General features: G+C 44.8%; 1 protein-coding gene across 6 annotated transcripts; it reads left to right on the forward strand.

The window, feature by feature from the left end:
• The first annotated feature begins 1068 nt into the window (after positions 1 to 1068).
• Positions 1069 to 27162, forward strand: GNL3L (G protein nucleolar 3 like). Of its 6 annotated transcripts, none has more exons than XM_015066179.3 (16): positions 1069 to 1226; positions 3380 to 3520; positions 10284 to 10324; positions 11207 to 11314; positions 12057 to 12173; positions 12926 to 13009; positions 13177 to 13312; positions 14167 to 14270; positions 16009 to 16153; positions 18310 to 18397; positions 18900 to 19074; positions 19161 to 19303; positions 19609 to 19745; positions 21562 to 21689; positions 25051 to 25270; positions 26832 to 27162. In XM_015066179.3, the coding sequence occupies exons 2-16, from the start codon at positions 3502 to 3504 to the stop codon at positions 26912 to 26914; spliced, it is 1728 nt and encodes a 575-aa protein (XP_014921665.2). In that variant the 5' UTR covers positions 1069 to 1226; positions 3380 to 3501; the 3' UTR covers positions 26915 to 27162. The 6 variants fall into 6 exon arrangements, with proteins under 6 accessions (XP_014921665.2, XP_014921667.2, XP_026909347.1 ...); XM_015066180.3 differs by having other exon boundaries at positions 1090 to 1226; positions 3455 to 3520; XM_015066181.3 differs by lacking the exon at positions 12057 to 12173.

Here is a 27162-nt window from a genome sequence, read left to right on the forward strand (position 1 = left end):
CTCAGGAAGTGAGACTGCATTTCCATTTGTGTGGAGATGCAGCCATATAAATGATTACAGTATTAAGAGATAAGTGCAGAAAGGTGTTCTGAGTTTCTAACTCAGCTGTGAAAGTTCACAGAAGTGACCAGAGTTAGGTCTTAAACAGGAAGAATTTGCTAATGCAGGGGGAAGGGTCAAGGTGGTGAGGGCTGGTTTGGGGTGCAGAGTTTTGTGTGTCTCCAGGGCGAGAGGATAGAAGACACAATGAGTAGTGCATATGTAAGGGGTAGGAGTAGACAGAGGGAATCAGTTTCTGCTTGGATACTTTTGAGGTGGAGGAATACACACCCGAGGTACTGGGGGCTTGGCCCCACACCCAAAGTTTAGGTTTGAGGAAAAGAAGGGGCTGCAATTAAATTATCACAAAGAAATCATTGTCAGACTAATTTACTATTTTTAAGGGGAGACCTCATTCTCCAGCCAGGTCAGGAGCTTCTCAAGATAGTTTCTAAAGAAATCCTTATTTGTACCCACTTCAGAGATATACATCCATTCCTTTCTTCATTTGCCGCTCTGGGGCCAAAGATAAGGAGGGAGGAGGAGGAGGAGAAGAGGGCAAACGGGTGGGAGAGGCTTCCAGTTGTCCAGCTCCTGGGCCTGACCATGCATTTGAACTTCAGCAGAAAGCGCTGGGAGCGGCTGCCTCAGGGTTTGTCTGGGACCCTACAAGCCAGGAAGAAGTTGGGAACGGCTAACCAAGTCACTTTTAGGTGGGGAGCACTCGGCAAGACATGTGACCTAGGCGGCCATTTTCTCACACCCAGCCCGTCGCCATCTTCCTTTGTAGACAAAGGGACTGACCCCCACCCTTGTATGATGCGGTCATGGTGATTGCTTGGTTACTAAAATTCGGGAACACGCACATTTGGGCCCAGGCAGAGGTCATCGGACAAGCTCTTGGCTTACAAGTAGGTTATATGGCTACACTAGTCGACCCGGCCGCTCGGTCCCCCGCCTACCCCTTCTCGGCTTTTTTCTCACCGCACAGGGAAGCTGGGAGGCGGGACCAGCGCGCCTGCGGAGTAGGGATGGGCGAGCGCGAGCCGTCAATCCGAAGCAAGGCGGGCGGACCGGCGCGGTAAGGCTGGGATCCGGAAGTCGGAGCCTATCCGCGTTAGCTCAGCCTGCCGACCAACCGTATCGTGGTGCCATTCTCTCCTCTTTGATCCCCGCCGGAAGTGGAGGTAAGAGACGACTCTCCTCTTTTCTCGTTGTGAGCGCTCTCCCAGCCAGCCGCGCGTTAAGGCTCGTGTATTTGAGGTGGAAACTAGAGGCGTCCTCCACTCTGAAATAGAGAGGTAGAGAACCAGCTCTCATCCAGGGTAGAAGGGTCCAGGTGAGGGACAGGGATCGCTCCGCACATGGGCATGTGCCCAAATGCACTCTTGCTGGGTAGAGGGGCACGGCCTCACCCCATCTAGGCAGATGTAGAGCCCTGGACATACTGTGTAGAAAGTCACAGACCTCACTTGTGTGGAGAAGCATCGAGTGCCCTCCTCTCTTCAGGATAGCGAGGCTCCATTCTGCACCCCTTCAGGGTAGACAGGCGTCTCCGTGTGGCGACATCGATCCCACGGTTATAGAGACATACCTCCCTCCCCCAAAAGCTGAGCGACTCGGGCCTTTACCGGCGCTAAGGCACACAGATCCGCCTTGATGCAACAGTTCCCCTTGGACAGAGGCTTTGGTGTATTACTCCCTCTGCACACGTCCACTCCCGCCTACCCTGGCTGGACCGCCAGTACAGGGGAGCTCAGAAACGTTTAATATACCGAGGTAGAAGAGCTGGGGGACTTCCCTGCCTAGCCCCCTTGTAACCAGTTGCAGAAGCCCCGCCCCCGCTACTGCAGACATGTTAGATCACCCCTCCTCAGTGGTTTGAGGCATACCTCTCAGCCCTTAGAGAACACGCAGATCTTCCTCACCTTGGCTAGAGTGAGACCCCATTGTGGAAAATAAGACTTGACTCCTCCCCCCACCCCATAAGGAGGCACTGGTTTACCGAATTTGTAATGGCCCAGCTTCCCAAATGCCCCGCCGCGAAGAGAAACAGACCATAACCCAGGAATGCTGTCAGATCTGCCCCTGGTGCCTGCCTTCCCCCGTCCCCTGGTAGAGGGGCTCAGATTTGAGAGATCATCCCTCTCCTACTCTTCCCTCAAGGATTTAGAATCACCAAATGTAGCAAGGAGAGACCCCCAAGGGAGCAGAGAGGTGCAGCTCCCCCTCCCTACAGTGTTGAGAGACAATGACATCACCGATCATCCTACCTTTCATCCAGATGGGCTCCCCCCTTACCCAAGGTGGAGGAGCTCAGATCTCTTTCTCCATCCAGGATAAAAACACAGACACCCCTGCCTGCCCAAAGTGTAAGGGCTGATCCACTGAACTTATAGCTGTGTCCCTACCCGCCACTCCTGTACGGAGAACTAGAGGTCCTATTCCCTTCAGTGTTAGCACAATGCTGACTTCAACCCATTTAAAAGATAAACACATCGTCCCCCATCCCACCTCCCATGGAAGGGTCCGGAATAGCTCACTACAGGCAAAGTGCAGACCCCATTCATGCAAAGCTGCATGATTCCCCCCCTTCATTAGTGTGGCAACTAATGTCACCTTGTAGTGGAAACAGGCACATCATTTTCCCCTCACCCCAGCCCTCCGCAGGGCAAAGAGACCCAAGACTTCTCCCTGACCACTTACAAATATACAGCCCTTCACTTCTCTCCCATGCACCAGAGATGCACACAACCACTGTGCTGGTTTTCCCAGTTGCTCTGCACCCCATAGTAGAACAACAGAAGGCATCTCCTCACCCCCATTCACTAAGGAACTGATCCCAACCCATACATGCAGGTATAGATTCCCCGCTCCCAAGATTTTTCACTGACCTCTTGGCCTCCGTATAACATAAACACAGATTAAAAGTATTGTTCTGAGGTCCCTTTTCCCTAGGGTAGACTTCTGGTATCTCTCTTTCCCCCACTTCCAGGGTAGATCAGAACCCTCTACTTGAGAAAAGAGGTACTATTAATATCCTATACAGAAACAGGTCATCCTTGTATACCCTCTCCCCTCAGCATAGAGAAGTTTAGTACTAGGGTATATAATATTACAGGATGGAGGATTGAGGGCCAAGGACCCCATCTGATACATCGAGGCAGTGACTCCACCCAGGAAAAGGCGTTTAGGTATAGCCTCCTTTTGGGTAGTATGATGCTGCCTTCCCTGTGTAGATTCAGCTATACCAGGCCCCAACTCCATTATAGCCCCTTCTGGTTCCTCTAGTTGTTAGGACTTTCTTATCATGTTCTTTAACATTTCATTTTGCCTACAGGGGGCTCAGAAGGGAGCTTGTGGCATTGTGGTTCCCCTCTCTGTCTTCACATTGGTTCTTCTTCCATTCTGACAGGACGAAAGCCTGCAGATTTGAACCTACCTGCTTTCAAGTCAGTCATCATGATGAAACATAGACACAGTGAGTTTCTTTTACTATCCCCTCTCAATGCTAAGCTTTACTGAATATTTGTAGTATTTCATGGCAACTTAAAAAATTATTATCTTTTAAAAATTTTAATTCCAGTAGAGCTAACATTGAGGGTTATATTAGTTTCAGGTGTACAATACAGTGATTTAACAATTCTATATATCACCCAGTGTACCAAGTACACTCCTTAATCCCCATCACCTATTTCACCCATGCCCCCAACCCACCTCCCCTCTGGTAACTATCAGTTTATTCTCTTAGTTAGGAGTCTGTTTTTTTTTTTTTTTTTAGTGCTTATTTTTGAGAGAGAGACAGAGCAGGGGAGGGGCAGAGAGAGAGGGAGATGGAGGATCTGAAGCAGGCTCTGTGTTGTCAGTGCAGAGCCCAGTGCAGGGCTCAAACTCATGAACTGTGAGATCATGACCTGAGCTGACGTTAGACGTTCAACCAACTGAGCCACCCAGGTGCCCCAAGAGTCTATTTCTTGGTTTGTCTCTTTTTTTTTTTTAACTTTGCTTATTTGTTTTGTTTCTGAAATTCTACATAGGAGTGAAATCATATGGTATTTGTCTTTCTCTGACTTATTTTGCTTAGCATTATACTCTAGTTCCATCCATGTTTTTACAAATGGCAAGATTCCATTCTTTTTTATGGCTGAGTAATATTCCATTGTATATATACATTACATCTTTACCCATTCATCAGTTGATGGACACTTGGGCTGTTTCCACAATTTGGCTAGTGTATTGTAGATAATGCTGCTATAAACATTGGGGTGCAAGTATCCTTTTGAATTAGTGTTTTTGTATTTTTTGGGTAAATACTCTGAAATGTGATTATTGGATCATAGGGTAGTTCTGTTTTTAAAAAATGCTCAGTATGGCATGAGGGGATGAGCAAAATGGGTGAGGGGAGTGAGAGATACAGGCTTTCAGTTATGGAATAAATAAGTCATGGAATTAAAAGGTACAGTACATGGAATATAGTCAGTGGTACTGTAGTACCATTGTATGGTGACAGATGGTGGCTATGCTTGTGTTGAGCATAGCATAATGCATAGACATAGACTTGTTTTGTGGAATCACTGTGTTGTACACCTGAAACTAGTGTAACATTATGTGTCAAATATACCAAATTGTTTAGTCTTGTCTTTTATGTATGGTATCATTGTTGTCTTACCAACTTCTTGGAGGTAGTGTTCCCCTTATCCCCCATTCCCATTTTACAGTTGAGGAAACAGGCTCAACAAGGTTAAGTGACTTGATCTGAGGTGAATAGTAGTATATACCAGACAGTGGAGACAAATTGTTCTTTCTGCCTTTGAGACTCTTTTCCTCCCTTTTTCCTCATTCTTCAACTGGATAATCCTTGCTTGTTTTTCAGATTTCAACTTACACATCACTTACTCTAGGAAGCTCTCCCATTAAGCTCCTCCCTTGGTTTCTACCATCTGCACCCACAGGAACTGGAACTATTGACACTGTGTGATCGAGTCTGTCTCCTACACTGTGCTGTTAACTTCTCACCCACATTTCGTTTGTGTCCCAAGGACCCAGCATGACCAGGCATAGCTGTTTGGTACTTACTGTGTGCCAGGCACTAGAATGTCTCAGTGTGCTAACTCAATTCTTCCTCCTACCACTATTCTTTTATAGCCTAGAGAGAGAAGACAAATGTGATGCATGGACTCTCCCTTATAAGAGGGAAGGCAAGAGCATTAAGGCAGGTTTGGTTCTGTGCTTCCGGCCTTTATCTTGCTGTAGTCCACATAGAAAATGACATTATAGACTGGACAAGAATTATGCAACCCAGTGACCCCATATTCTGTGTGAATGGTGGCCCTGCCTATGTGGGCTTGGTGAAAAAAAATTCAGTACATTTACTTTATATATCACACAAAAATTTCAACAAGAATCAGACTGTGGTTATGTGAATACCAAAAGTAAATAATTTTTTTCAACACAAGAAAAATGAACAAAATTAATTATACTTTTAAGAATATCAAATACCAGGGGCGCCTGGGTGGCTCAGTCGGTTGGGCGTCCGACTTCAGCTCAGGTCACGATCTCGCGGTCCGTGAGTTCGAGCCCCGCGTCGGGCTCTGGGCTGATGGCTCAGAGCCTGGAGCCTGCTTCCAATTCTGTGTCTCCCTCTCTCTCTGCCCCTCCCCTGTTCATGCTCTGTCTCTCTCTGTCTCAAAAATAAATACACATTAAAAAAAATTTAAAAAAAAAGAATATCAAATACCAGATGATAATAAAATTATTGATACTGATGGAAAAGACAATAATTAGCTGGTTAAATGAAGTGGAGTGTATGCATACAAAAGAACCCTAGCAGTTTAAAAGAAATGAAGTATTATAATAAAAAATAAATGAAGTATTATATGGAAAGATTATATATAGAGAATATTGTATGGAAAAAATATTAGATGAAAAGATCTCCAATATTTATTTGTTAAATGAAAAAAGCAAGTTGTCAACAGGAGGACATACTATGTTATTGTCAGTGGGAGCAAATGGGGGGAAATAAGATTATATATATTTTCATTTGCATTGATAAAGTGGTTTCTTGTTGCAGTGAGGAGAGTGCAGTGGTTAGGGACAAGTGTGGAAGACCTTTCAAAATACACCTTTTTAGTTTGGAACCATATGACTTATTACCTGTTACAGAACAATCATATTGTTCTACCTGAGTGGGAAAAATGGTGAATATTAAACAAAACCTTTACATGTATTCACAAAACACAGACTTTGGTAAATTGCAGCTAAAGTAATGATCATACTAACTGGAATGACTGCAGTGGAAGATAGGGGAGGTGCCTCATGGTGCAGCCACCTTCGCTCTCAGTCATACCTTGGACCCAAATGGTAATGATAATGATTAAATCTGGGGAGGTTATTGAGGAGCCCTACAAGGAGTGGTTAAATACAATTTTAATTGTACATTTTTGAATGGTTATTAAAAAGGAGGATGTGTTTTGTCATTTAAAAGATTTATAGCTGCCAGGGTACCTGGGTGTCTCAGTTGAGTGTCTGACTTTGGCTAAGGTCATGAGCTCACAGCTCGTGAGTTCGAGCCCCGTGTTGGCCTCTGTGCTGACAGCTCAGAGCCTGGAGCCTGCTTCGGATTCTTTGTCTTCCTCTCTCTCTGCCCCTAACCCACTCGCATTATGTCTCTGTCTCTCTCAAAAATAAATAAACATTAAAAGATTTATAGCTGCCTGTGGCTGGTGGCACAGGTATGTAATCCATTGTAATGACAGACGAATGTGTGCTGCGCAGGGAGGGAGGGTAGGGGTATGGCTGATGAATAAGGAACAGAGTGGAGACTTCACTTTGGAAGACTAGGGGGTGAACAAATGAGCTTGAAGATGACTGAGAGGGATGTTTGAGACTGCTATGTGAAGTCCAGTCAGTTACAGATGATGATCATAGGCATCACCACTGCAGTGGGTAGGCAGGTGACTTCATGGAGTGGGGATGTCGAGGAAGTGTGAAACCCATATTGGCAGGGGCCCTGGGGTCACCAAAGTTACCCAGGTTGATGATGGCAGGAGTCAGATTGAAAGTAAAGCTATGCGCCAGGTGTGTCAATAAATGAGGAAAAGTGACTCATAGGTGACACGGATAGTAGCAGTCTCAAAAAGAGCAGGGTTTCCCCCCTCTTTTTTTTTCATTTCTTTGTTTTAACAAGAAGGAGAAGTAGTTTTAGTTTGGCAATGGTGAGTCCAGAGGACACCTCCTCCACCTGTTGGCCCACAAAGTATTCGTGTACCTGAGGAAACAACAGCCACCTTTCCAGAGGTAGGAAGGTGAAGCAGGAGAGCTGAGTCTCCATTAAGGCAGAAGGTTGGGGAATTGTTTCCAAGGAGAGTTGGAAGAATTAGGGTGAGAGATCTGCCTTTAAGTAGTGGTGGGTGGAAAAGTTGAAGCTTACAGAGACTTAAGAAAATTCTTCAGGGTCATGTAGCTAGGTAGCTGTTGAGCCAGAATGGAAACCTAGGTCTGGTTCTGGCTGTCTACGAAGTGATAGTTGTTTTCTCTCTGAAGCTGTTACAAGACAGGTTAACCATGGCTCCTTGAGTGCTGCGGTGCTGTGAGTGATGACTGTGTCCTTCCTTTCTTCTTCACTTTGCATTCTCTCTTCCTGCCTTCCTTCTCCCTTCTGAAGCAGATGTTTTCCCCGTCACTAAGTGATATATTTTCTTTTATTGTGTGCCTGTATCCAGCACAGGGCCCCAGTTTCTAGGGAAGTTAGGCAGATGGAAATTGTTGAGTAAAATGGCCAGTCCTGGTTCATTCCCAATCTCACATTCTTTTCATTGCAACATGAGCACTTTGAAAGAAAAGGAGACTTGAGGTCTGTTGTTGTTGTTGTTGTTGTTGTTATTACAGGGAAATTTGATCCATTAACATTCATCATGGTAACTAATATGTTTGGTCTAATTTCTGCCATATTATTTTATATTTTTTGTTTGTTTCCTCTTAGTCTCTTATTTATTTACTTTTCAAGCTCAAAAAAATCCTCCACCAGTAATTAAGGTTATGGTAGTAATTGCATTCATGTTTATATCAAACATAATTAAACTTGAATATCTCTGTCACTTTACCAAAATTAAATAATAACTATTTTTATCCTGCCCTTCCAAAGTAAGACATTAAGCATGCTTTCATGATTTTGCTTTTCCAACCCCTATTGCTTGATTCCAGGATTTTGTTGAAATGATTTGATACTTTGATGCTGAGCTATTTCCTTATGATATGCTTCCTGGACTTTAAAAATCTTTTCTAAATATGTGTTACAGTTCTTAGCTACATTAGTAACGTTTTAAAAGATTTAATGGTTTTTCTGTTATTTTTTCAACTTAAAGCTTTAATAGATTTTCTGCCCACTATTATTTGTTTCCTTTAGCTTGAGATCTTTATCTGAGTTAATTTTTATTTTTACTGGTTTACTTCCTCAAGTATAGTTTACCCTTGAACAACTTGGGGGTTAGTGGCCTCAAGCCTCTATGCAGTCAAAAATCCACACATAACTTTTGATTCCCCCAGAACTTCACTACTAATAGCCTACTGTTGACCAGAAGCCTTACCAGTAACATAACAGTCAATTAACATGTATTTTGTTGAATGTGTTATATACTGTATTCTTCCAATAAAGGAAGCTAGAGGAAAGAAAATGTTAAGAAAATCATAAGGAAGAGAAAACACATTTACAGTACTGTACTGTATTTATATAAAAAATCTGTATAAGTGGATCCATGGAGTTCAAACTTGTGTTGTTCAAGGGTCAGCTATAGTTTTACACGAATTCAGGTGCTACTAATCTTTGCACATCTGAAAATGTCTTTCACCTTCATGTAAAGAAGGTTAGGCATAGGAATTCAGCTTGTGTCTTGTTTCAGAACTTTGTAATTGTTTTTCTGTCTTAAATGTTCAGAGTTGTAGATTTGAGAAGGCTGTCTGCTTCTCTTCACTTCTTTGGAAACTCCTGTTTCGAAGTTTACAAGATTTTCTCTTTATCCTTGGAGTTGAGAAATTTCATTAGAGTATGCCTATGATGTGTCTTTTTTTGTTAATCTTGGTGCTTCATGAGTCTTTCTAATCTGAAACCTCAAGCCTATTTTCAATTTAAGGAACTTTCATCTATCATTTAAAAAAAACAAATGCCTCTCATTTATACCTTTTTCTCATTCTGAAACTCCTGTTATTTAGATATTAGCTCTCCTGAGTCTATTCTCCATTTTGTATTTTTACCCATAATTTCCATTTCTTTAGAGTTTTGTTTTAAGCAAGCTCTTCCCTTGATCTTCCAGCCTGTTAGTTTGGTTGTTAATGATGTCTGTGCTGTTTTTCACTACATCTATTGAATTTTTATTTAATATTAAATTTTGGGAATTTTTTTTCTTACAGTTCTTTTGAAGTATCTTCTTGAATCTCCTTAAGAATTTACAATAGTATTAAATTCTCTGTTTCCTTTGTTAACTCTGCTTTGGTGTGAACCACCTTATGTGATTGGGGAGCCTCTCTCTGGTAATCCCAAGCTGCCCCTATATTTGTTTGTATATATCCTGACCTTCCAGAACTTCCCCCTTTAGGAATTCCTTTAGCTCCCTTGCAGGTGGTAAGAATTAGGAAGCCATTGTTTCTCAAGAGGCCAGCTGTGAAGAGGATGACAGATGGGACTTCTCATGAAGAGGGTGAGGCCTCTTAAGTTTTTGGGCTTTGTTTAGATGTGATTGAAGAAGGTGAGCTCTCGCTTCCTTATATCCAACGGAGGCCTCAGTTTGGCTAAATAGGGCAAGTCCTTTTGGAGGTAATGGCCAGAGCAGGATCAGCAGGAAGGAGCAGTTCTCTCCCTGTGTGCTGAGGGTATCTGCCTTGGCTTAGCCACCTGGGACTCCTCAGATTACCTTCCCATGCTGTCAGTGCCCAACTTCAGATTGGTGTGGCAATTGGTGAGTTGCCCCCAGCCAAAACTTAGGGGAGAGAGAGGAGTCACAAGCATGCACTCAGGTCACTTTTCACAGAATTCCCATAAGCATTATTTCAGTTTGCATTAAAATAATGCCTCAAATATTTTATCCATTACTTCCTCTGACCCTGTTGCTGCCATCTTCATGTCTTTCTTGTTCTGAGCCTGGACAGACATGGTATCTGAGTCCTCCTTAGGTTCCCAGTGTGACTTGACTTTGATTAAGGTATAAACAGATGTTGGGTAGGTGGATAATGACTTTTCTTTTCTTTTGTAGAAAATAAAAAACCAGGTAAAGGTTCCAAAGGCTGCAAGAAGGTAAGTTGGCTCCACCCTCAGGTAAGCTATACCCATTGTTGTGGGTAGTTCAGGACTGCCTGCCCTGGAAGGGGCCTACAAATGCCAGTAGATGTTGGATCATTCCAGATAGAGTACCACATTGGAATTAGAGGATCTGGCTTTTCCCCCCTCTCTGGTTGGCTGCAGTACAGAGTCAGCGTTTATTAAGTTTCCACCACAAGCCATGTACTGCTTTGTGCTTGAGTTACCCTGGTGTAGGGATTGCCATTGTCCCATTTTTAAGATGAGGAAACAGCCTTAGTGAGAAAGTTCCTAGGTTCAAGGTAGCACAGCTAGAACTTGAGTATGTCTGGTTCCCAAGTCCCAATTGCTCTTGTTGAGGAGGGAGGCCAAAATATAATCTTTGGCTCCAGATCCTGGTCCTGCTAGGAAAGGTGTAGACAAGTAAGATGGTCCAGAGCAGTGTTCTTAAATTTTAGTGTGTTAAAGTTCTCACACTTTTTTAGTTTTGGGTAATTAACTGGAGGGCTGGTTAAAACACAAATTGCTAGCCTCCAGCCTTGAGTTTCTGATTCAGTAGGTCTGTCATGGCCTTCCATAATTTACATTTATAACAAGTTCCCAGGTTATGTCACTGCTGTGGTCCAAGAACCACACTTTGAGAGCTACTTAGCATTTCTCTTGGCCTTTAATTGGGAAACTTTTCCATTTGTCTCCACCTTTCCTGGGGTTCCTCAGTCAACCCCCGCCTAGGAGAGGGAGGGTCTCTCTCGAGCCAGATGGGCAGACCTGTGGGAAAGGAGCCTTTCTTTTTGCTTACTTTTGAGCAACCCTCCAGGATGGGTGATTTCCATGGATTCATTAGCTCTGTTTGATTGTTTCCTCTTGTGCGGTGACCAGCCTACAAAGCAGAATGGAAAGAAAGCAGCTTCCAAAGTAGCCTCTGCTCCCCAGTTTGTTCACTCCAATGATCATGCCAGTCGGGAGGCTGAATTAAAGAAGAAGAGGGTAAGCCCTTGACCTTGGGGGAGAGAGAGGGCCTGTCCTGACTGCCAGGTCCACAGAAGTGGTGAAGGGAAGGGCAAAGACCAGAGTTGTTAGTGTTGTTGAGGCTGTTTGCAGAATAAAGAAGAGAAGGTAGTCACTTTGATACTTGATTTAAGTGTCTCCATTTGCTCACCTCCCAGTCCATTGTTGCCCTGCTGTTCCACTGAATCCTGTCGGCCTCACTGTCTGCTCATTCTCTGACATCACACTCATGGATAGTTTCCTTCTGTCATCTCATCTGAATTCTCAGGATTTGAGACCATGCTTTCTTTGAAACACCCTCCCTTTGACTTTCTTGTCATTTCACTCTCCTAGATGTCTTCCTTCCTCTTTTCCAGTCTCCTTGGCTGCTGCTTCATTTTCTTGCTCTTTAAATGATGGAGCATCCCAGGAGCTTGTCCTCTTTTCTCCCTCTGGTCTTAATTGGTTCCCTTTTCCCAGAACACGTTCTCAGCTTCACATGCCCTCTTTCTTTTGTTCTCTGCCACACTTTCCCTTCCTTCATCTCTTGTTTCCTTTCTCTCAAGCCCCTTATCCCCTGCTGTTATATCTGTTTTCTCCCTGTATCCCTGTTCCTCCTACCTCTGCCATATCAACACTGTTTCTTCCCTCTGTCACCTGCTCCCTGTTATTCGAGGTCTCCTATCCCTCCCTTAGGCTACAGATCTAGTCAGCTGTAGTCCTGTGTGTGTTCACTTGTTAGGTTGAAGAGATGAGGGAGAAGCAACAGGCTGCACGGGAGCAAGAGAGACACAGACGTAGGACCATCGAGAGCTATTGTCAGGATGCCCTGCAACGCCAGGAGGAGTTTGAGCACAAGGTAAGAGAGCAGCCTTTGCTTCTGGGTCAGACTGGTTTGGGTTTGCTCAGAAGCATCTTGAAAGGGAAAGAAGGAGGATGTGAGATTGTTGGAGGGGAAGTAGGGAATTAGTGCAGTGAAGATGGGAAACTGTGGAAAGGGAAGAAGGGAGGGATGAGAGGGAGGCAGATGGCCATTTTGAGCCTTATCTGTGACTGGAAAACCCCTAAGCTGGAACCCAAATATGGGGCTGGGAGTAGGAGAAGGGAGACCTAAGACCAGGGGACAGTGGGGGAGAGAAGGTATAAGTGTGAAGGAAGTGTTAACAGAAAAGTGCGTGTGAGGGGGGTGCCATCTTCCTTCTTGGACTTCTTACTGCCCTTTTGGCACGTATTCTCATCTCACAGAATATGCACTTTCCAATTCAAAGTTCCTTTTGTAACATAAAGTGCATATTTTGCCTCTTCCATCCCATGTTCCCCCCACAGGTTGTTTTTCTCACTTATACCTCCCTCTCACATTCTTTCCTTACATACACAGATGCATACTCAGGTCTCTAGCTAGTACTTGAGCACATATTTACACACAGGCACATACATGCACCATGTAGCTCTATCCATTCTTCCAGTTCCCAGCTTTATTGGCTAGTCAGAGTTACTCTTTGGTGGGCTGGGATTCCCATGGCTCCCTCAGCCTGTCATGGTTTCCGAAGACCTGACTTTCACTCCCTCTTTCTTCCCTGGACCATTCTCTCTCTGGTTTTTTCCCTTTAGGAGGAAGTTTTGCAGGAATTAAATATGTTTCCTCAATTGGATGATGAGGCTACAAGGAAGGCTTATTACAAGGAGTTCCGTAAGGTATTGGGACCCATTTCTTAAGGCTCTTTAGGGAGGGCACCAATCCTGTCCCATCTCTTCTCCATTTCTGTTTTTCCTGACTGAGACGGAGACCTTTTCTTTCCTGGGCCTTTGTGATTGATACTCAATGCTTTCCTTGCCTTCATCTTCTCTCCTCTGCTCTGAAGGTGGTGGAATACTCTGATGTGATTCTGGAAGTCCTGGATGCCAGAGACCCATTGGGCTGTCGCTGTTTCCAAATGGAGGAGGCTGTCCTGCAGGCAGAAGGCAACAAGAAGCTGGTCCTGGTCTTGAACAAGATTGGTAGGTGTTGGGCAGAATTGGATAAGGCAGGGCAGGGACCAAACCTTGAAAGACTAGCTCCAACCAGACCCTGAGACTCAGCAACTCAAGGGTAGTTATAACAGTTTTGCAAAGTAGGAATTCTTATCCAGTTTTTAAAGCCGGGAATCCGAGAGGTAAAGTTAATTGTTGAAAGATACACACACACACACACACACACACACACACACACACACACACACCGTATAACAGAAGTTGGGAGAGTTCCTGTCTACCCTAATCTGGAACCCAAAGACTAGGGCACAAGATTACATGGACTCAAGAGTCACTGAGATCTGAGTCTTATCTCAGTTGTACTGTCATTTTCACTAGGATCTTGGACAAGTCATGTCACCTGAGAGCTTCCATTTCTCTAGCTGTATAGTGGGCTGTGATTGTTCCAGCCTCATAGGGTTGTTGTGAGAATTCATGATAAAATGCTTGGTATATGCATGGTTAGTACTCCACAAATGGTAGCCATCTTCTCTTCAGAGTTATTCTTGACATTTGGCCCAACCTAGAATGATCCACAGAGAGGATGGGAAACACAATCTTCAGGAAGCCTTGCTTGGAAGGAAGGCATCTGGGACCAAACAGTTAATTTGCCACTTTTCCCTAAGGGACAGAGGTCCCCTCAGGGAGGGCCAACTGGTCCCCTAGAGTAAATTGTCCTTTCTAATTCTAACCTGGGAACTGGACAGATACTGGTAGGGTGAGGGAGAGACATCTGTTGGCAGGAGGTGGGCCTAGCTTTGGTGTGGGTGGATGTATATTTGGAGTGAGCCATCAAAGTGATGTTCTCCTTACTAAGTCTTATGTTTTTCTATTTTCCCCAGACTTGGTCCCCAAAGAGGTTGTGGAGAAGTGGCTTGATTACCTTCGGAATGAGCTGCCAACGGTGGCTTTCAAGGCCAGCACACAGCATCAGGTCAAAAACCTGGTAAGCTGGAGCTAGGGGCATTTAGCCTCTTTCAGGGTAGCCTGGGGCCAGGGTTGGAGGGTCATAACTTGGACTATGGCTTCCAGCCCTTTAGTAATTGAACTGGGCCTCAACTTTGAGCTTTTTGCTTTACTAGATGACTTTTTAATATTTGTTTCACTTTACTCCTTTCTATATTTTAGATTTTTGGAAAGTCTTTTTTTCCCTATATATAAGGATAATACATACTGTCCCTAGAAAATTTGGAAAATATAGCTAACTATTTGTTAACTTTTAAAAAAAGTCTCCATTTTTCTGTTTAACACAAATCACACTACTTTCTAATTATATCATTAACACAGAAACACAGTTTTGTTGTAAAATGTTAAAGTATTATAGTAACATGGTTGCTTCTGAGGAGAGAAACTGAGTGTTGCGGGACGTGTTTTCAGTTTTGCACTAGGTGCAGAATTTCCTAAAGTAGAAAAAATAAAAGCAATTATAGACAGGTTAAGTAACTTTTCACCAGTATCCTTAATTCCAATTTCCTTTATCCATACCCAGAGGTAACCACCATTGTTAGCTTGGTGGCTGTTTTTTCAGATGTTTTTCTTTGTTTTATATATATGTAGATGTATATATAGAGAGAAATAGAGAAGGAAGTGTTTGGAAGTATCATTCATATGTGTCATCCTGGGGCTTGCTTTTTTTTGTGGCAAATTTTTTGTAGAGGTGTACTTTTCTTATGCTAAATAAAGTTAGTTTCTAATTTTTAATCATTCTAAGCAGTACTTTAACACACACCCTTGCCCATGTTATCTTGGCTGGTGGGTGTTTGTATAGGTTGGGTACTAAGAGGTAGAATGGCTAGGTCGTATACTTTATGTATTTTACATTTTCCCAGACACTGACAAATTGCCTCTCTTCTAGTGGCTATACCAATTTATCTACCTACCACTGGGGTAGATGAATGTGTGAGGGCTTATTTCCCTACATCCTTTCCAACATTTGATATCATTAAACCTTTTAATCTTTACTCATTTGGGAGAAACCTGATGTCTCATTTATAATTTTTGGCCTTCTTTATGGCAAAAAAACGTGGTGAGCATCCTTTTCTGACATCTCTCTTTCATTTGTATTCCACTTTAAGGATATATTTCCTTAACCTATTTCTTACTGATGGATATTTAGCTTAATTCCTATTTTGCATTGCTGTGTTGGGTGAGTAAGGAAAGAGGAAGAGATGGAAGGGCATCAGGAGTAAGGAGTTGGAGGCTGGAGTGGCTTTGTCCTATGTGAGGGATCAAGGGAAAGTAGGCTATGGGCCAGGCACTATTTTGCCAGCACAGGCAGGGAAGGTAGTTTACCTGTTTTGTGGATGAGGGCACTGAGGCCCAGAGAAGGGGAACAGGATTTGATGCACACACACCTGTGAGAGGCAGAGCTGGAATTCAAACCTGGCTTGACTAGAGGCCAGGATGCCATCTTTCCCCTGCTGAAGGAGGCAAGAGATCTGTGTGTCTAGAGAGAGGGAGGGACAGAGAAGACTGAAGATGCAGTGACAGTGGAGAAAGAGGCCTTGTGCAAGCAGGCAAATGGCAGGTATTCAGGACCTGTGTGAGAAGCCCTCAGTTTCAGCCTTGGGGATCTTGGTGATCACAGGGAGGTGGCCCTGAAAGTTTCACTGAAAGCTGGAGATCTGGACTCAGACCACATTTCCCACCTGATGCCTCTTCTGTAATAACCCCTCATTTTCCAGAATCGTTGCACTGTGCCAGTGGATCAAGCCTCTGAGTCACTGCTGAAAAGCAAAGCCTGCTTTGGAGCTGAAAACCTCATGAGGGTTTTGGGGAATTATTGCCGCCTTGGTGAAGTGCGCACCCATATTCGTGTGGGTGTTGTGGGTAAGGCCTAGAGGGAGGTCATGGGGCTCAGGCTCCTTCCTTGGGCAGGGGGTTTGCTGGGTGAAGGACTCTGGGAGCTTCACGTTACCCTTCTGGGGAAGAGAGGAGCAGTTCAGGAAGGGTTTTGTGATTTGTGATGTGTATTGGTGAATGTAGGAAGGCATACTCAGAATCACCACCATGCATTGAGTATTAGAGCTATGGACCAAATACACAGGGCTATGCTTGGTGTTGGTGCCATCTCATCCTACCAAAACTGTTGGGGGAGGGAGGGGTGAACATATCTCTTTTACAGATAAGAACACTGAGGCCCAGATAAGGGAAAGGGACTTGTGGGGATCAACCCTGTGTGAGGCAAGGTAGGCTGATGCTCAAACTTGGGCCTGTATGGAACCCACGGCACTAAAGGAAGGATGATGGGGAGAGAATAGGGAAATTGAGAGAAGAAGAGATAGACTGTCAGGGAGAAGAAGTAAAGCCAAGAGAGAAAGATATTGGAGAGAGTTGGACACTGAGAAAAAGGTATAGATATACAGACCTGAATAGACCTAGAAAAAGAACTGGGAAATGGTGGGATTGGTGGGGAGTAGAAAGGAAAGATGGATTTAAATGACAGAGGCATGTAGAGAGAGGGAGATAATGAAAACAAAAAGATACCAGAAGCAACATAGAGACAGACATGTGCACAGAGACCTGCAGAAAGACACATAAGAGGGCTAGACACTCCATGCATCTAGAGAGACAGACCTCCATACCAAAGAAAGAATGAGAAAGTCAGATACAGGGATAGAGACTGAGAGGGAGGTACACATGGAAAGAGCCAGGAACAAAGAAGTAGACATGGAGGAACACACACACACACACACACACACACACACACACACACACACACCTGTGAACATATGCAGGTCCACAAATACATGTACAGATCTATACTTGTGCAAACATATCCAGACCCAGAGGCAAAATATATGCAAACCCGGTTCTTCCTGCACACTCATCCCAACTTTGCTCCCTGCAGAACGAATAGAGGCAACAGAGAGACACGTGCCCATATACACTTAACCCTCAGACACAGTCACATATCCAGTCATAAAAGGAGACAAATATACAAACATGTCTATGATGAGATAGATGTATATTCATAGAGAAATAAAGATAGAGAGAGGGGTTAGGGATGTAGACAGGGAGACAGAAGAAGACATAGTGAAACACGTACAGAGGGATATACAGAGACAAGCCCATGGAGAGAAGGAACACCAAAAGAGACTGGGAGAAGTTGGCATAGAGGGAATTAAAAAGAGGCAGAATTGGTGGGGTGAGGACAACCAGAAAGGACAATGGCTAGAATGAGAGATAAGGAGACAAATCAGCAGGGAAATAGGTGTTTAGATAGAGATACACAAAGAAAGACATATATGATAGAGAAAAAGACTGAGTGGGAGAAAGTAACATTTAGAATGAGGACAACCGAGATATGCATGTGCGTGTGTGTGTGTGTGTGTGTGTGTGTGCGCACGCACGCCTGTGCATGCGCGCGCGCACACACATTGATGTACAGACTTCTATGTATGAGGAGTACATACACATAGGCACATCCATGAGAGAGTGATCTGCGTATAAATTCTAGCACACAGAGAAAGATAATGGTGAGAATGAGAGACCTGGTGAGGGAGTAGCACACAAAGACATCCACAGGCCTAGAGGTGCTCACAGATGCTTGAACAGAAAGACATGCACCACAGGCAGACAGTTGCACTGAGAGATTGACATCTGGGGAGGGCCCTCCCATTCCCCACCAGGTGAATTTACACCAGGACAGATGGTTCTCTGTTTCACGGACATGTCCTGATATCTACCTTCTGTTGGATCATGTTACAGAGGCCTTGCATTGAGCACCTTTCCCAAGCTGGTTGTAGGTGGGAGGTGAGTGTCACATCTAGAGAGTGACATGTTTACCCAGTATGGTCACAAATGGAGGAAAGGGTTAGGAAGGCCATGTTGGGGCTTGGCCAGGGCCTGGGATGGGAAGGCAGGAGGCCAGGCCCTGTTTTTGGCTTCCCCATGGCTTGGTCATTGTTCCTGCCTGGACACAGGCTGGCCCAAGTGTTCCTGAGGGCCTTTCCTGCCCTGAGCCATCTGTTGTTCCTTTATAGGCCTTCCCAATGTTGGGAAGAGCAGCCTGATCAATAGCCTGAAACGCAGCCGTGCATGCAGTGTGGGAGCTGTTCCTGGGGTCACCAAGTAAGCACCTGCCTGCTCCCTGACTCCACAGCTCCTTGACCCTACCATTCCTCCATCTCCCATGACTTCAGCCCCTGCCCCTTTCCTTATCTTGGCCCAGTCTCTGGTTCTTCCTCTGGGCATGGGAGTCTCACTAACAGCCCTTGGTGTGGGCCAGGTACTGAGCTGGATGCTTTCCCCCTTAGCTCCTTGAAGTCTCTTAGCAGCCATGCAAGATTGGGCTACAGATAAGCAACTCTATTTCTTTGATGAAGCAACAGAGACTCAGAGAGTCAGAAGCTTATCCATGGTCCTACAGCTTAGTCCTCACTGCCAGGGACTAGACTAGAATTAGTCCCAGGTTTGTAGGCTGCAGAGCCCCAGCCCCACATCTCTTCATCTTAATATGTATGCTATCTTCCCCTCACCCCTCTCCCAGCTGTGTGCCTGGGGCCTAGAGGATACCAGACACATCCCTGCTCATCAGTGTCTTGTGTTCTCTCTTATCTCTTTTCTGTCCTAGGTTCATGCAGGAGGTCTATCTGGACAAGTTCATCAGGCTACTGGATGCTCCAGGCATTGTCCCAGGACCAAACTCAGAGGTGGGCACCATCCTGCGCAACTGCATCCATGTACAGAAGTTGGCAGACCCTGTGACCCCAGTAGAGACCATCCTGCAGCGCTGTAACATGGAGGAGGTACAGAAGGCTCTAGCTCATACCCTGCCTCACTCCAAGGGCCCCTCAATTTTCCTCATTGTTTCTCTTCCTTCTTTCTTCACCAGATTTCCAGCTATTATGGCATCTCTGGGTTCCAGACCACTGAGCACTTTCTGACTGCGGTGGCTCACCGCCTGGGGAAGAAGAAGAAGGGAGGCGTATACAGTCAGGAACAGGCAGCCAAAGCTGTTTTGGCTGACTGGGTGAGGTGAGGAGGGGGCTAGGTGTCAGGGTGAAACCTGCTGAGAGTCATGCTCCACAAAGGGGTGCATCTGTGTTTAGTGATGGGCAGCATGACATCCTGGGTCCTAGGGCAGGGGAAGGCTGAGGCACCAGGTCATGTTCTGATCAGGAATTTATGGCCAGTGGTTATCCAGAAACTCAACTTGTTGTTCTGAAGCTACTGTGGGTTTTCTTGTTGTTCCTCATTGTTTCTGACTTGGGAACTCATCCTCTCTTTGGTCATTTGTTCTCTTAATGACATCACCAATTTCCTCCCACCTCCCAATGCAGTGGGAAGATCAGCTTCTATACACTGCCACCTGCCACCCACACTTTGCCTGCTCATCTCAGTGCTGAGATCATTAAGGAGATGACTGAAGTCTTTGACATTGAGGATACCGAGCAGGCCAATGAAGATACCATGGAATGTAAGTGGGGGCAAGTGGAATGGCCTGCCCAGCACTTTGTCTTGCCCTGGGTGGGAGCCACACAGACCCAACAACAAATCCCATGTTTGATCCCCGCCCCTGCCCTGGCCCTACTCTGGCTTTGAGAAAATTGTTTAACCAACTCTAAGCTTAATGTTTTCTCCCACAAGGTGGAGAGTTCTAATCTGGACCATGGGGGTGGTTGTGGTCTTTTGGTAGATAGGAAAAAAGTCAGCAAAGTACTGTGTACACAGTGGGGTGCTCAGGAAATATGAGGGTCCTTTCCCTATCTCTTGGGACCTGGAATGGACTAAGACACTCCTATGCAAAACCCCTTCTCTCTTGTTGCCCTAGGCTTTGCCTCAGCTATTACATGTCCATTTCTAGATTTTCATTCTTACCCCCATTGGCAGGGAGACATCTGAGTCACAGAAAGGTGATACTTGCTGAATGGTGCCCGGTCAATGGCAGGCAGAGGTGGCATTTAAAGTAGCTCTTCTGCCCTGTGGTCTAAGACAGTCCTAGCCCAGTGTAGCTAAGTGGTTAAAAAATGGATTGACTGGATTCAAATCCAAGTTTTGTTTCTTGCTAGCTGTGTGATGCTGCATAAGTTACTTAATTTTTCCATGTCTCAATGACATCATCTGTAAAATGGGGACAGTGGCACTCACCCGATAAGTTGTTCGTGAAGACTTACTTAATATGTAAAAACACTTGGAGCAGTGCCTGGCTTATAGTACATGCTTGGTGAGTATTAGGTGTTATTAAGATGATCATTTGCTGGGGTTCAGAGGTGTGGCTTTCAGAAATTTCTGTAGGAAATTTGTTCTTTTCAGATACTACTATTTGCAAACTTGGCTTATGGCACCTCCCCCCCATCTCTATCTCACCTAGGAAAGGTGCCCAGTGTTCTCTGGACCTGTCTGGGGTAGTGGAAAAAGCCCTAGCTGGCCTACCTTCTGGTTTCTCTGTTTCTCTTGAGGGCCACTTGCTTTCCTTCTCTGGGCCTTTTAGTGTCCTTGGAGTTTAGATGAGGACAAGGAGACTTGCTTTCTCTAGAGTTTATTCTCCATGTGGCTTTAGGCATGTCCATTCCCTTTCAGAACTTTACTTCCCTCTTCTACCAAGTGGGCAGTTGGGGGAGAATTAGAGCTCACGTTCTTATGATGATGCTTGACCCTGGCTGCATGTGAGGGCAAAAGGGGCTCCATCACTGAGAATGTGCTTTGGCAAAATATTGAGGTCTGGGAAATTGAGGAGAGGGAGAAATTAATGGTGAGAGTTTCCTAGAGGAGTTGGTCCTAGTGTTGTATCTTGAAGAGTGAGTAGGGATTAGAGGAAAGGGATAGGGGCAAAGTTTAGAAGTAGGTGGGATAATGTGGGCCCAGGGCAATGGGTTACATTAATGGTTTTCAGTGGAGACCAACTCCAGGCAAGGGGCCAGAGCGAGGGGGAGAGAGGCCTGGTCCTAGGGAGGGAAACCCAGTGGCTGCCATTTACTGAGCAGTGTCTCAGACCAGTGCATTTCAGGCATCCTCTGCTGTGACGGCAGCCTTATGTCATAGACTTGTGGTATTCTCATTTTCCAGATGAGGCAGGTAAGGCTCCAAGAACAGCTCCCAGCAGGTGAATTTAATCCTCACATGCTTTTAATCCTTTGACATGTGTCCTCCCAGCAGGAATGAAAGAGTCTTCCTTTCCAACTCCCTTGGGCAGTGTCCACATATCCTTTCCACTGAGGCCTGATCAGTGGGGATCAGGGGGCTGGCAACAGGAAGGAGCTAGGGCCCTGACAGTGGTTTTGGTTGTGTTAAAGGCTTGGCCACTGGAGAATCAGATGAACTGTTGGGTGATGTGGACCCGCTTGAAATGGAGATCAAGTGGCTCCATTCTCCGATGATGAAAATAGCAGATGCCATGGAAAATAAAACCACCGTGTATAAGGTACCCGTCCTCTTTATTCATAGCAACCCTCTCCTCTACCCAGGGCTCTGGGAAGTGGTTGGTCCCTTCTGCTTGGCTCCCACAAGGTTTGCCTATAATGGTGGGGAGATGTAGGTCATTCATTCACTTCCTGTGGGCTCCCTGGGTGTCAGGTGGTGTGCATCCTTTGCCAGGCAATGGCAGGTCCAAGGAAGAGGCATATTCTCTCAAGGAGCTTTGCCTGCCTGGCTCCAGCCTAGAGAATAAGTATCCCCATTTGGCCACCCAGTTGTTCAAGTTGAAAACCTGGTTATCCTTGACTCTTCTCTCCAACTAGCATCCAGTGTCCCATACAGTCAGTAAGTCCTATGGCCTCTCTCTCCTAAGTCTCTTGAGAAACTATCAGCTTCTTTTGATCCCTACCCATTCTATAACCCTAGTCTAAGCTTCTAACCTTTTCTCACTTGGACATATGTCCCATGGTTTCTAATGGCCCAGTCTGACCATGTCACCTCCCCTGTTACGGCTCCCCAGCACCTACATGATCAAGTCAATATGCCATGCTATGACTCCTGGAGGCTCTTTTCAGCTTCTTTTGCTAGTCCTCCTATCTCTGCCCTTTGAGAGCTCGCAGTTTAGTGAGTTTTAGATACAGACATCTGTACTGTTATGGGAGACACACAGTCTAGAGGTGGGGGCAGAGGTTGGGAAAGCATGGATCTGAGGGCTGTAACTATGCTACTTGTGAATCAAGGAAGTCTTGCTGGAGGCCTTGTTGCTTGCGTCACCTCTTGGAGGCTGAGGAATTCTCTGGGCAAGTGGCAGGGGGTGGGGGGCAGCAGCTGATGGCTAGGAGCTCAGCCAGTGCTTATGCCGAGGCCCAAAAAGGAGATAGTGTGGTGTTTTAGGGAAATCGTTTGTGGTGCAGAGTGGTTGGAATGAGAATGGAGGCAAGGAAAGATGAATCTGGAATCAGATTACAGCAGTCCTTGAGTTTGACTTTAAGCCATGGGTATTAGGAAAACACTGAAAGTTGGTTATTTTTTTCTGTCAAAGCATTTTCCTTTTTTTCTGATTTTATTTAAAATATCTTTTCCTTACATTTATATTTCGACTAGGTAATATGTGTACATGGCATAAAATTTAAAAGTTACTAAAGGGTATGCAGTGAAAAGTTTCTCTGGCATCTGTCTCCCAGCCACCTTGTCCCCTCCTTGGTGACAGACTTGAATGTCCTTTCATAGCTATTCCATCTTTATGCACACACATATATATGTGTAAGGAGATACAGAGATCTGTTTTAGTTCAAATAATAGCATAGTATTTATATTATTCCATATTTTGCTTATGTCACTTACAAAATCATCTTGTAGATTGTTTCACATGATTACTTAAAGAGCTGTCCTTTCTTTTTGATGGCTACATACCATCTGGAAGGGTTTCTTAAGCAAAGAAGTGGCGTGGTTAGGTTTGTGTACTATAGGTATCACTCTGGTGGCCAGAGTAAAATTCAGGTTAGAAAGAAAGGGAGCAGGGTGGAGGCAGGGGTTCAAGGAAGGAAACTGTCATCTGTATTCTATAAGAGATGATGAGGCCTGCACTGAGGTAGTGGCAGGAATCACGCCATTCTCATCCTCACACAATTTTAAACATTCCCCTGGTGCTTACAGGAAAACCAGTGTAAAGTTGTGTGTTTAAGGCCATCCTCTGGTAATACTTCTTAATGAGCCCATAAGCCCCAGGACATACCATTTTTCCTCAGGGACCTATAGTAGTTCCCCACTCTATGCTACAGGTTTCAGACTCAGGTTCAGGGAACCTGAGTAGGACCACTTCATTATACAACTCTGGGAGATACCATTTAGATGTGCTATATTGTGAATGGTGCCCCCGGCTGCAACCCCAGAATTGTGTAGTTTGGTAGTCTTGCCTTTTCTCCACTATAGGGAGGTGAGTAGTCATACATACATATAAGCGTGACTGCTAGGGTTCGTATTTATTCCACTATTTACTAGTTGTGTGACCTTAGGTGCCTTGTTTGTCATAGCATTGTTACAAGGATTAAATGAGTTAATACGTATATGTGTGTGTATATATATATACACACATGAAAAGATGTTCAATATCACTCATCATAGGGAAATACAAATAAAAACCATAATGAGATATCACCTCACATCTGGCAGAGTGGCTAAAATTAACTCAGGGAACAACAGATTTGGCGAGGATGTGGAAAAAGGGGGAACCCTTTTGCACTACTGGTGTGAATGCAAACTGGTGCAGCCACTCTGGAAAACAGTATGGAGATTCCTCAAAAAATTAAAAATAGAACTACCCTATGACCCAGCAATTGCACTGCTAGGTATTTATCCAAAGGATACAAAAATGCTGATTTGAAGGGACACATGTACCCTAATGTTTATAGCAGCACTATTGACAATAGCCAAATTATGGAAAGAACCCAAATTTTCATCAACCGATGAATAGATAAAGCTGATACAATGGAGTACTACTTGGCAAAGGAAAAGAATGAAATCTTGCCATTTGCAACAACATGGATGGAACTAGAGGGTATTATGTTAAGCAAAATAAGTCAATCAGAGAAAGACAAATATGATTTCAGTCATGTGGAATTTAAGAAACAACAGGTGAACATAGGGAAAGAGAAGAAATAATAAGATAAAAGCAGAGGGAGGCAAACCACAGGTGACTCAAATACAGAGAACAAACTGAGGATTGCTGGAAGGGAGGTGGGTGGGGGATGGGTTAAAGGGGTGATGGGCATTAAGGAGGGCACTTGCTGAGATGAGCACTGGGTGTCATATATAAGAGATGAACTGCTGGATTCTACTCCTTAAACCACGACTACACTGTATGTTAATTACCTTGAGTTAAAAAAAAAAAAGGAATCATCATAATACCAATTGTCATTAATCAAGTAACTCATTTTTTAAATTTTATTCTTGTAAAAGCCATGCAAGCTACCCATTGTCTATCCCATTTGACAGATGATCAAACTGCAGCTGAGAGATTAACTGAAGCACCTTCTAGTTTGTGATAGAGCCAGACTTGGAGCTTAGTTCTACCTGTTCTTTTTTAAGTTTATGTATTTTGAGAGAGAGAACACAAGCAGGGAGGAACAGAGAGAGAGGGAGAGAGAGAATCCTAAGCAGGCTCTGCACTCTCAGTGCAGAACCCAACGTGGGGCCCAAACTCACAAACTGTGAGATCTTGACCTGAACCGAAATCAAGAGTCAGATGTTTAACCCTCTGAGCCACCCAGGTACCCCAGGATTCCTATTCTTAAGCAAATCTGTCCCTGCCTCCTCTGCAGAAGTCTTTGGAGGACCCAGACCTTACTGTTGTGTCTCTCTCTCTCCAGATTGGAGATCTTACTGGGTATTGCACCAATCCAAACCGTCATCAGATGGGGTGGGCTAAACGCAATGTGGACCACTGCCCCAGGAATAATAGCACTGTGGACATCTGCCCTGTGGACCGCCGTCCAATGCTGCAGAGGATCATGGAGACAGACCCCCTGCAGCAGGGCCAGGCTCTGGAATTTGCCCTGAAGAATAAGAAGAAGATGCAGAAGCGTACTGGTGGGGGCACCTGACCATACCCCTCTTACCCATGCTCCAAAAATGCCCACTTAGGCCTTGATTAGGGGCTCTTGAGCGAACATTTACATGTGTCCAGCGCAAGGCTAACCCTGGTTAGGGCGCATAGGTTTGGAGGCTCACCTATTAGCACAGTGGTTGTGAAACTTTATAGCTTATTATTAGAATCACCTGGAAGGCTTGTTAAAACACAGATTACTGGAACCCACCCCCAGAGTTTCTGATTGAGTATATTGGCCATAGCACTTGAGAATTTGTGTTGCTAACTGGTTCCTGGTGGATGCTGATGTTGTGCCTCTGGGAACCACATTTGGAGAACCTAGTCTGTGTATCAAATAGCTACCATTTATGTATTAGCTGCTTTCTACGGAACTTACAGATTATATATAATGTTTACTTTATCAGTAGGCAATGTACTCAAAATCTGAAAGGTACAAAAGGATATACAGTGAAATGTTTCTCTCCTTCCAATCTCCTAGTCATCTAGGGCTTCTCACAGAGGTGACCAGTTAATTTCTTCTCATTCCTGAGATAGGTACATAGGCAAATAGCTATATATTTTTTATTCTCTTTTTCTATGCAGATGCTAGTCAGCTGATCACACAGTTTTGCCATATCATGTTTCCATTTAATATGTAATGTAAATTCATAAAAGAACTTCCTCCATTTTAATGGTGGTCTGTTGTGTGGTTGGCCAATTTAGGTCTTCATGCTGTACTAATCTTCACTAACTCATTGCAAGCCTTATCCCGATTTGGTAAGTGAGGAAACAGGCCCAGAGACATTAAATGATACACTCAAGGTAAAACAACTAGGATTTGATGGAGCCAAGATGTAAACCTAGGATTTATTGACCCCATAAGCCCAGTTCTTTGCTCTTAGCCTGGTTTCACACTGAGTCCTGGGAATCCGGAGATGAAATACCCTTGAACTCCTGGTCTTATTATAAGGGAGTGAGGAAGAGATAAGAAAACAGACGTTGGTCACAGACAGAGAAAGAAGAGTGGGGAAACCTAACCCAGCCTGGTGAACCTAACCCAGATGGTGGTGGGGTAGGGATGATCAGAGAAGGCTTCCTGGAGGAGATGTTATCTGAGGGGAATCCTGAAGAACAGGCTGGAGGCTGGAGGATGGGAGGTGAGCATTCAGGCTCAAAGACCCTACTTTATGCTACCCCTTTGTTGTGAGAGCTTTAACGGTAGTAGCAGAGTGCTAAGCTCAACACAGTAAAAGAAAATTGCTGTTTTGATACTAGAAAGGAAAAAAGAATACCTGGAGCCCAGTGAGTCTGGCACTCTGAGATAGACCCTATGTTGGGGTGATCATTTCACAAGTAGATAAATGAGTCTACCTGTGAGCTTGTGCATTGACTGCCAACACCCCCCCCCCCCCCCCACCGCCCAGTTGTTTTGTATAGTGGTGGGGGTAAGTGAGCCAGTTTGGGAGTTTGATGTAGATCAAGATAGATATAGGCCAGCTCTGGCAGGCCCTCCTGCTGGCAAGCCACCCATTAAGTGAATGCTTGTATTTCTCCCTTCTGCAGATAAACTCGCCAGCAAGTTGTCTGATTCCATGATGTCTGTCCTCGACCTCTCTGGCAACGCTGATGACAGTGCTGGTGACTGATCGACTAATGTCACCCCCCTTTCCCCTCCAAGCACCAGTTCCAATGGGATGATGGAATACAGATGAAATGGTGTGCTTCTCCCTGAAGCACCTGCATATTAAAAGAACTCCTCCCCCACCATGTCCCCTTCTCACTGTTCCCTCCATTTTTCAAGAAAAAAGAGTCCCAAGTTGCCGGAGCTGGCAAACCTAATACTCTTTATTTAACCCCTACTCTGTTTTTCAAGGGAAATAAAATTATCAGCAGA

Source organism: Acinonyx jubatus, chromosome X, assembly GCF_027475565.1.
Source record: "Acinonyx jubatus isolate Ajub_Pintada_27869175 chromosome X, VMU_Ajub_asm_v1.0, whole genome shotgun sequence".
Lineage (NCBI taxonomy): Eukaryota > Metazoa > Chordata > Mammalia > Carnivora > Felidae > Acinonyx > Acinonyx jubatus.

Excerpts from the sequence above, each read along its gene's own strand:
- GNL3L (XM_015066179.3), top strand. Across the intron at positions 11,315-12,056 it reads CTGAATTAAAGAAGAAGAGG|GTTGAAGAGATGAGGGAGAA; the intron begins GTAAGCCCTTGA and ends TTCACTTGTTAG. Across the intron at positions 19,746-21,561 it reads CAATGAAGATACCATGGAAT|GCTTGGCCACTGGAGAATCA; the intron begins GTAAGTGGGGGC and ends GTTGTGTTAAAG.